The sequence below is a fragment of the Setaria italica genome, chromosome III (genome assembly GCF_000263155.2).
Source record: "Setaria italica strain Yugu1 chromosome III, Setaria_italica_v2.0, whole genome shotgun sequence".
NCBI classification, from domain to species: domain Eukaryota; kingdom Viridiplantae; phylum Streptophyta; class Magnoliopsida; order Poales; family Poaceae; genus Setaria; species Setaria italica.
In genome coordinates, this window is record NC_028452.1 from 19,831,188 (window position 1) to 19,841,439 (window position 10,252).

General features: G+C 54.3%; 1 protein-coding gene across 1 annotated transcript; it reads left to right on the forward strand.

Annotated features, from left to right (window-relative positions):
- Positions 1–242: 242 nt before the first annotated feature.
- Positions 243–4,195, forward strand: LOC101753773 (probable magnesium transporter NIPA4; the record flags this gene model as incomplete). The annotated part of the gene is given in 9 exon segments (XM_004961973.3): positions 243–454; positions 1,230–1,286; positions 1,376–1,466; positions 1,566–1,726; positions 1,848–1,975; positions 2,079–2,216; positions 2,365–2,457; positions 3,496–3,601; positions 3,679–4,195. Coding segments are annotated over 9 exon segments (1,086 nt in total). The 3' UTR covers positions 3,822–4,195.
- Between the last annotated feature and the right edge of the window lie 6,057 nt (positions 4,196–10,252).

The following is a 10,252-nucleotide window of genomic DNA, read 5'->3' on the forward strand; positions in this document are numbered from 1 at the left end:
CCCCCTTCCTTTCCCACGCAGCCGCGCCCGCGCCCTCGCTACAAACGGTAGCTAGCTGGCCTAGCTTCTCCGCCACAGCTCCCACGGGCCACGGCGCAGCTACCGCACGCGGGCGACGAAAAGCCAAGCCACCAGCAGAGGGTGGAGGGCGAGCAACCGAACCGCCCCTTCCCCTCTCTCTTCGCCCCCGGATCTCGCATGCGCGGTGGCGGCCGCCGCCGCGCGCGACGGGGGAGGGCGAGGAGCCAGTAGGGGGCGGGCCCCTGAGTGGCCGACGGCGGCGCGATGAGGGGAGCGCAGCTGGTGGGGAGGTGGGTGGAGTCCTACACGGGGATGTCGGCGGACAACATCAAGGGCCTGCTGCTCGCGCTCTCCTCCAGCCTATTCATCGGCGCCAGCTTCATCGTCAAGAAGAAGGGGCTCAAGAAGGCCGGCGCGGCCGGCGTCCGAGCAGGTGAGGCTCTGTCGGGCGCCTCTGGCTCTGGCTCTGCTTGGGACCCGGTCGCCTCCCTCCCACTGGCCAGTCCAGCAGGCGGCGACCGTGCTTTGATTCGCTGCCGGCGTGCTGGGTTTGCCGCTTGGATCTGTTAGCTGCGCGCGGGCTGGATCTCGGCTGCAGTGTCGGTGTGTAGTGGTAGTGGAGCCCAGTTAGGACTTGGGTGGTAAGCACTGAGCACATTGGAGATTGGTTAGCTCGTGCGAAGCAAGAATTGGGGTTTTAATTGGAGCTGGTCTGTAGAAAATGTAGTTCAAGTAGGAACTGCTTATACTTGGTGTTGATCCTGGAAGATCACTAGCAGCATAGTCGATTTGCTGGCACATGATGGTGGCACAGTGATGCATATGTTATGATGCTGATGCATTTCAATCCAGACTATTTAGTTCCTAATGCTTCAGTATGGCTTTGATAAATTTGAAATATAGTGAGTGCATATGTATGGCGCAAACAAAGTTACAAACATTCCTAGAGTAGCAGGGACAAAAACACATGCTCAGTTGCTCAGTTATTGAAATGTTTTGATTGCAAAAGATATGTAAAAATCCTTTTTGTCGGCTTATGCCACCCAAGAGTTAAAACTTCCATTGATACTTGGTGAACTACGTACAATTGACCTCTGATCAACTATTGGTGTTATGTAACGTCTGCCTAGCCTATTCCGCTTCTATCTTGCTAGATTAGTTCTAATATTCATGTTATTAATTACACTTACTTTGCTGATTTCCAACAGGTGTCGGTGGCTACTCATACTTGCTTGAGCCACTGTGGTGGGCGGGAATGATAACAAGTGTGTGTTTCCTTCTGATTAAATAGAGTTCTGATATTGCAACTTTGTTCCATTACATGGTACCAATGATATACTGTACTCTGTTTCAGTGATTTTTGGCGAGATCGCTAACTTTGCAGCCTACGCATTTGCTCCTGCTATCTTGGTCACTCCACTTGGTGCACTTAGCATAATTATTAGGTAAGGATTAAGCTCGAATGTGATCTCCAATTGGTACAGTAACATCATCCACTGCTTATGTTTTCTGTAAATCTGATTGTTTTGGCGTGTCTCATGCAGTGCTGTTCTTGCCCATATTATGCTGCGGGAGAAGCTTCACATATTTGGTATACTTGGGTGTATTCTTTGTGTTGTGGGTTCGACAACTATTGTGCTTCATGCCCCTCCTGAACGTCAAATTGAGTCTGTGGCAGAAGTGTGGGATCTTGCTACTGAACCAGGTACTCTGATTTCTTCGTGCATTTGTTAACTCATATGAATCCTAACATACTATTTTATTAAGTGGTATGAATATCAACATACTAATTTATCAGGTACTAAGGTTTAAATTTTGTCCTGCAGCATTTCTACTCTATGCAGGCATTGTGCTTGCAGCAGCTTTTGTGCTTATATTCCGTTTTGCCCCTCAGTATGGTCAGACATACATCATGGTTTATATTGGCATCTGTTCTCTTGTGGGATCTTTATCGGTATGGATCTCACTGGTTAAAAATTGTTTTCATGTGAATACACAACTCTTCTCAAGAAGCTAGGATATAAATGTTTTCCATCTATTTTTCGCTTGTTTTGAAGGTCATGAGTGTCAAAGCTCTTGGGATAGCATTGAAGCTGACATTTTCAGGGATGAACCAGCTAGTCTATCCACAAACATGGGTGTTCTCATTTGTTGTGGTCTCGTGCATAGTAACACAGATGAACTATCTGAACAAGGTATGATCAATACTGGGTCATGTACAGTAACTTGGATTCATGTAAATTGAAATTTGTCTTGTGGTTAGACCAAATAAAAAATATTTTCCTTGTGGCTATTGTCCTCTGTTCTACATTATTTTCAACTTGGTAAAATTAAATTTTGCAGGCCCTTGACACATTCAACACTGCAGTTGTTTCGCCCATATATTACACGATGTTTACATCTTTGACCATTTTGGCTAGTGTGATAATGTTCAAGGTAACAGACTCTGACCTTAATATATTTTTTACATGATTGTACACCGAACTTTGACTTATGTCTTAAACAGTGACTTAGGCATACTAACTTGATTTAATAATCTTGTTTAGCCTGAAATATCAATAAGTACGCTGGATAGCAGACTTTACTTTGAATGGGTCAAGTGCTGGATTACTAGCAGGCATTTTTTACATTGTGCATTGATGGAATGATGGTACAACTCCACACGCCCAATTAAACTTAACTTATAATTAATATTTGCAGTTTTTTTCTCCGTATAAGTATGTAATCTTTTCATGACACAAAAATTTCAGTTTTGAACCCGTAAACTCTCCATCCATCTTTCTGATGATAACTTGAATTTTGTTTGCTCCCATTTTTGGTTGATGGCATCAAGTATTGCAGTTACCCCAGTTATCTTGCTGGTTGAAATCCAATATTCTGAATTCCACTTAATAAATGAGACGCAACACGATTCAGTAAATCAATAGTTCAAAACAGCCCAGCAATAGCTTAGATAGTGGCCCTTCCACTTTGGTATAGTTGACCCTACCTATTGACTCAAGGTAAGATCGCTGACTCAAGGTTCATAGGAAGGGGGAAGCCAGATGTAGTGGGATGTAGGCTTCAATCGTTTTGTACTTTTTCACTACATACTTATTATTATTTATTTTGTGTTCAGAACTTGAGGGACTAATTTTTTGGACAAAGTTTCTGAAATTTGTTAAGGTTTCATCCACAGTATTCTTTATACTAAAGATGCTCAAAGAATCATAGTTGTCCAGTTTGAGGACCACTCTGCTATCAACAGGACTAATTGGGGGATCTATTGGTCAGTATGAGTAAATAAATATCTAAAATCAATACTGGCAAACCTGCCAGATGGCGACAAAATTTTCGGTCACAAGAAACACATTATTGAGAAAGCATAGTAGGAAGGCTGATAGCTATGCCGGATAGCCAAAACAGGTGCACCAGTGAATGCCCCTTTCTTGTGAACTTTGGAACTATATTAATGTCAACTCTGATTGCATGCAGGACTGGGATCGTCAAAATCCGACACAAATTGTCACGGAAATGTGTGGCTTTGTTACGATCCTTTCTGGGACTTTTCTTCTTCACAAGACAAAGGATATGGTGGATGGTATGCTGACATTTACTCTCCCTTATGACATGTAATGACTTCTATCAATAATATATTCTTATTGGTCCACATCACAGGTCTCCCACCAAATTTACCCATCCGACTTCCTAAACATGAGGATGAGGATGGCTACGCCGCTGAAGGAATTCCTCTAAGGTCTGCTGCTGATGGCATCCCACTCAGGTCGCCAAGGGCCACAGATTCATTTCGGTCATCATGATGTGCCACTGAGATTTGCAAGTGCACTCAAATCATGATGCTTCAAGGATTATACTCAGCAACCTTCGGTCCTAGACATGGGAAGGGAAGAATGGCCCTCCATTCATTCACCCATTGGGTACAGAAGATAGGTTTTGACTGTAGGAGATCAAAAGGTAACAGCTCGGTTCCCCCTCTGTAATTTCTGAGGCATTGGTACAGGATATTGAGGATTATATCAGGTATACTTTTCTGGGTACGATAGCCAGGTTGGCCAAGAATCCAAGTTTTGGGTTACATGTAAATCGCGGTGAGCCGTATTGGTCACGTTCTTGAACTGTTGTATTCTTTCAACACGACTCAGCAGAATACAGGAAGATTTGAACAAGCACATCATGCCATTAGCCATTTATACGAAGGAAGAAGTCCATTTTTGGCCATCCAACTATCGCCTCAGTTTGGTTTTGACCATCAAACCGCAAAATCAGAAATTTTTGACCACCCAACTCTTAAAACCGTTCATATTTGGTCATCGTGCGGTTTTGGTGGATGATTTTGACTTGTTTTGACTGCCACGCTGTACTCACCCACCATGTCAGCATGTTGACTCGGATGGAATCCACACGTCAGTCCTCACTCCCTTCCCCACCGTCTCTCGCTCCCTCCCTGCCTGTCCTGCACCGCCTTGAGCTCGTGTCGTCGTCGCCCTAGCCCCTGCGTCCTGACCTCGTGTCGTGCGGACGGCGCGTCCTGACCTCGCGTCGTGCGGACGGCGACAGCCAGTTGGCTAAGGGTCTCCGTCTCGTGCTCGCTTCACCCCTGCTCACGCTCGCTCCACCTCGGCCCTGCCCGCCGTCGCCGTATCCACCTCCTCACTAGCGTCGCTCATCTCCACACGGCCGTTGCGTCGCGACGGACAAGCTCGGTTTGTCGGAGCACCCGCGGCGGCATGAGGTTGGAGGCGCCGGATCTTGGTAGAGCTGAGCCGCCGCCGCTAGCGCCCTCGCGGCGTGAGGCTAGCGGGGCGGGGGTAGGGCCAGTGCGTGGCTTGAGGTTGAAGATGACGGTGCGTGGGTAGCCGCTGTCGGTGTTTAGACCTGTCAACCTAACAAGGGGGGTGCCCAAGGTAGTGTTCAGTGTGTGGGGCTCGTCGAGATTAGGAACTCGAAGGTGAACTTGAACACACGATTTAGACAAGTTCGGACCGCTAGATTGCATAATACCCTACATTCTGTGTGTTGGTTGTATTGAATTGCTTTGGAGGGGAGTCCCTGCCTCACCTTATATTATCGAGGGCAAGGTTACAGGTCGGTTGTTTACAAGAATACTAATCGGATTCGACTAGATGAGTCCTACTCTAATTACTACGAGTAGTTTCCTCATCCTCGACTAGTTCCTATCTTGCTATGTAGATCACACCATCCTGCACTGTAGTCTCCATACCTCACATGTCTCGGTGTCCAGCTCTATATCTAGGACTATCCAAATCTTCTGGTGGGCTCATAGATGTATGTATGACAAGCCCCCGAGTACTGTTGGGGGGAAATATTAACGATCCCCTAAAATACCGCTTAAAGAAGCAGACACGAAGGCCCGGGCCCACCTAAGCATGATCAAAGCTCCGCCTCGCCCGACCAAGGCGCCAGGGTCGGAGACGCCCGACCCCCCTCCACAAGGCTTCCGCCTCGCCCGACTGCGGCCCCGGGGTCGGGGGCGCCCGACCCCTAGCCACGAAATTCCGCCTCGTCCGACCCCAAGCGAAGGGGTCGGGCGCGCTGGGGCCCCCGGGGCAGGCATCACCCTCGGATGCGGTCCAGGTGGGCAAGACAGACAAAATCCTATGGGTCCCCCCATCGGCCTCGCCATAAATACGCTGCAGGCCTGGCAGAGGAAAGGATGACCGCGCCCCTCACGCAACCCGTCGCAAGTACCCGTGCAAGACCGCACTATGCAGGCTACAGTGCCGGCGGCTGACTCCCATTCGCCGCAGGGTACTCATGGCCTGCGCCGGCCGGAGCGGAGGAGAGACCAGCCTGTCCTCGGGCCCCGCGCACCCTCGGGTCCCGCGCGCCCGGCAGTAAGGATGTGACGCCCTCTCTCCGGGAGCCGTCATCCGAACGGTGGCATCCACCGTCCTCCCCAACAGACACCAGAATCACGATGAAACGCCTTCATCATGACCCGACGCCTACAAGTGCCGAAGGAGCTATCTGTAGGGAGCAACGACAGTTGGCACACGGCCGCCTCCCCCTCCGGCATGCATGCCGGCGTTCGCCAGGAGCCGGCAGAGGTGTCGGGCGCCTAGGAACTTGCTCCTCCTTCCTGCCGTATTTTTTACCATTTTACTCTTTACTCTTTACGGTCCTCTTCACCCGATCCCAGCTGTAGCTCCGGCCACCCCCCTTGCGATATAAAAGGAGGAATCCAGGGCCGGAGGGGGGATGGGCTTCTTCTCGGACAAGCCACAGCACACAACGACTCTCCTTAAGAGCACAAGCACGAAAGAGACTTGGGGCCAGTCCCTCTCTCGTCGATCTGTAACCCCTACTACAGAACCCCGCGTGGGCAATACGAGTATCCTCGATACTGGACGTAGGGCTTCCCTTGCCCGAACCAGTCTAACCCGTGTCTCCCACGCGGTGACCTGAGGCTTTACGCGCATAAAAGAAATTTACTAGTCTAAGTCTTGATCCGCCGATCTTGACAACGACAGTTGGCGCGCCAGGTAGGGGACCTTTGCGCGTACATTCCCAGCCTCAGATGGCCAATTACGATCGTAGCTTTGCTCTGGGCTCCCTGATCCGATTCGGGAGCCTGGACTTCCTTGCCACCGGGGAAGGGATCGAGCTGATCCCTGTCCTTGTCCTACCCGCTCGCCCAGCTGCCCCCGGCCCTACCGCCGGGACGGCGGCGAGCGGTCGCTCGCTCACCGGAAGGACCTCACCAGGGGGATAGCCCTTCGGGCTACGCAACGCCACGGGGGCTTACGGACGCCTCCTAGCGCGGTCCATGACCACGTCGCCCGCGAGCAACGAGCTTGTAGGCGCGACGGGGACAATCTTTGACGCTGGCTCCAGCAGCGAGAGTCCCCACCCCTCGTGCGAGTGCCTTGTGGTCGACGCGCACTCCGAGGGATCCAACGGCAATGATGCCGAGGGGAGACGAGGGGCTCCCCCCTCGCGCGCCGCAGCTACAACCGGAGCCTTACCAAGGGCCCCGGAGTGTTCTCGGCAACCAGAGGCGCGCATGGGCGCCCGCCCAGAAGTCGAGCACCCCCACCACGAGGGGGGAGCGTGACAACGGGCGCGCGACGTCCAGCAACGCATCTGCACGGACGAGGAGCGTCCGCAGCTCTTCGCCCGCGCTAGCCAAAACGTCGCAGCCGCGGCGGTGTTGCTCCGACAGCTCCCTGAACCAGCGACGCCCGAGGAGCGACGGGCACGCCAAGAGATGCGCAACCTGCTCGAGTGCGCCGCCGTCTAGCAGGCGGAAAGTTCGGCGTCCCGGCGACGCGGGCAGAACGCCAGCCGGGCGACGCCCGACGCGCCCCCAGAAAGGCGGGGGGAATCTGTCCATCAACCCCCTCCGGGGGCGAATCAGGCCGCGTTCGCCCGACAGACCCCGCCACCCGCGGGAGGCGAGGCTCGATCCGTCCAACAGCGCGTCGGCCCCGTCCGCGACACCCGCGACACCCTGAACGCGCGGAGACGTTCCCGCGTGGACAGGGAGGACGGGGTGGATCGAGGCTACCACGTCCACCGTGGCGGGCGCTACGACAGCGGGGAAGACCGCAGCCCGAGCCCCGATCCGGCTGGGCCCCGGGCCTTCTCTACACGCATCCTGAACGCGCCCTTTCCGCCGCGCTTCAGGCAACCCACGAGTATAGCCAAATACTCGGGGGAGACGAATCCTGGAGTGTGGCTCAGCGATTACCGGCTTGCATGTCAAGCCGGCGGGGCGGATGATGACCTGTTTATCATCCGCAACCTACCCCTCTTCCTAGCCGACTCCACGCGAGCTTGGCTAGAACATATCCCTTCGGGACGCGTTCGCAGCTGGAACGACCTGAAAGAGGTTTTCATAGGAAACTTCCAAGGCATGTACACGCGCCCCGGCAACTCCTGGGATCTCCGGAGCTGTCGTCAGGGGGCGGACGAGTCCCTCCGGGATTACATCCGGCGCTTCTCCAGAAAGCGCACCGAGCTCTCCAACATCGCGGACGCCGACGTCATAGGAGCCTTCCTAGCAGGGACCTCCTGCCGGCCCCTCGTCCACGAGCTGGGGTGCCGAGGCCCGCGAACCACGGAGGAGCTCCTCAATATCGCCACTAGCTACGCCTCTGGCGAGGAGGTCGTCGGAGCGATCTTCGACCGTTCCGAAGGCAAGGCGAAACGGGAGGAGGATGCCGACGAGGGCACCTCCAACCGCCAGCAGAAGAAGAAGGGCAAGCAACGGCGCGGGGCCCCCCTCGTGGCCGCGGTCGAGCGCAAGCGGGGGCAGCCACCCCCCGAAGGCGCTCCCGGCTTCTTCGACAAGTTGCTCGAGGGACCGTGCCCGAACCACGAGTTCCCCGTGAAGCACGCCTACAAAGACTGTAACCTCATGAAGAGGTACTTCGTGGGCAATCCGGTGAAAGGCGACCGGAAGCGGAAGCCCGATGAGGAAAAGAAGGGCGACGAAGAGAAGGAAGACGGCTTCCCTAAGGTCGACGGCTGCTTCATGATCTTCGGCGGCTCCGCAGCATACGACACCAAGCGCCAGCAAAAGCTGGAGCGCCGGGAGGTCTACGCGGCCGAGCCTGCGACCCCGGCCTTCCTCGACTGGTCCGGGCCGGCCATCACCTTCGATAGGTCCGACCACCCTGGACGCGTCCGGCATCCGGGGCGTTACCCTCTCGTCGTTGACCCCATCGTCGGCACGACGCGCCTCACCAAGGTACTCATGGATGGGGGCAGCGGTCTCAACCTCCTCTACGCCGAGACTCTCGACGCTATGGGGATCGACCGCTCCCGCCTCCGTCCCAGCAAGACACCTTTCCATGGCGTCGTGCCAGGGAAGCAGGCGACGCCTCTCGGGCAAATCGACCTGCCCGTTACGTTCGGGACCCCTTCCAACTACAGGAAGGAGGTCCTCACCTTCGAGGTGGTGGGGTTTCGCGGAACCTACCATGCCATCTTAGGACGGCCGTGCTACGCGAAGTTCATGGCAATCCCCAACTACACCTACCTCAAGCTCAAGCTGCCGGGGCCCAACGGGGTCATCACCGTCGGCACGACTTTTCAGAAGGCGTACGAGTGCGACGTCGAGTGTTGCGAGTACGCCGCGGCCATCACCGTCACGAGCGGCATGGCGGTCCAGCTTGCGGAGGTCATCGAGGATCAGCCCGACTCCAAGCAGTCGAACATCTCCTTTGAGCTCACCGAAGGTATCAAGGAAGTCCCTCTTGATCCCGGCTGTTCCAATGGAGGGGTTGTGCGAATCAGCGCGGCCCTATCCCCCAAATAGGAAAGCGCGCTCGTCGACTTCCTCCGCGCGAACAGCGACGTCTTCGCGTGGAAGCCCTTGGACATGCCTGGCATCCCGAGAGAAGTCGCCGAGCATTCCTTGAACATCAGGGCCGGCTCCAAACCAGTGAAGCAAGGCTTGCGCCGTTTTGACGAAGAAAGACGCAGGGCCGTTGGCGAAGAGCTCCAGAAGCTTCTGACGGCCGGGTTCATCAAGGAAGTGCGCCACCCCGAGTGGCTGGCCAATCCTGTCCTTGTACCAAAAAAGAACGGGAAATGGAGGATGTGTGTCGATTATACCGATCTCAACAAAGCGTGTCCAAAGGACCCGTTTCCTTTGCCACGCATAGATCAAATAGTTGACTCGACCGCCGGGTGCGAGACCCTCAGCTTCCTCGATGCATATTCCGGCTACCATCAGATCGCGAGGAAAGAGGCCGACCAGCTCGCTACCTCCTTCATCACCCCCTTTGGCCCCTACTGCTACGTTAAGATGCTGTTCGGCCTCAAAAACGCGGGGGCTACCTTCCAGCGATGCATGCTGAAGTTGAGGCCTACGTTGACGACATCGTGGTTAAATCCAGGAGGGGTGACCAGCTCGTTCCCGACCTGGAGCTAGCCTTCGAAAGGCTGAGGGATAAGCGTATAAAGCTCAATCTCGAGAAATGTGTGTTCGGAGTCCCAAGGGGCATGCTATTGGGCTTCATCGTCTCCGTGCGCGGCATCGAGGCAAACCCGGAGAAGATAGCGGCCATCAGCGACATAGGGCTAATTCGGAACATAAAGGGGGTGCAGCGCATCATGGGATGCTTAGCAGCTCTGAGCCGCTTCATCTCGCGCCTCGGCGAGCGAGGTCTTCCTCTCTATCGGCTCCTGAAGAAGTCTGACCGCTTCGAATGGACCAGCGAGGCCCAGGAGGCACTTGACCGACTCAAGGACCTCCTAACGA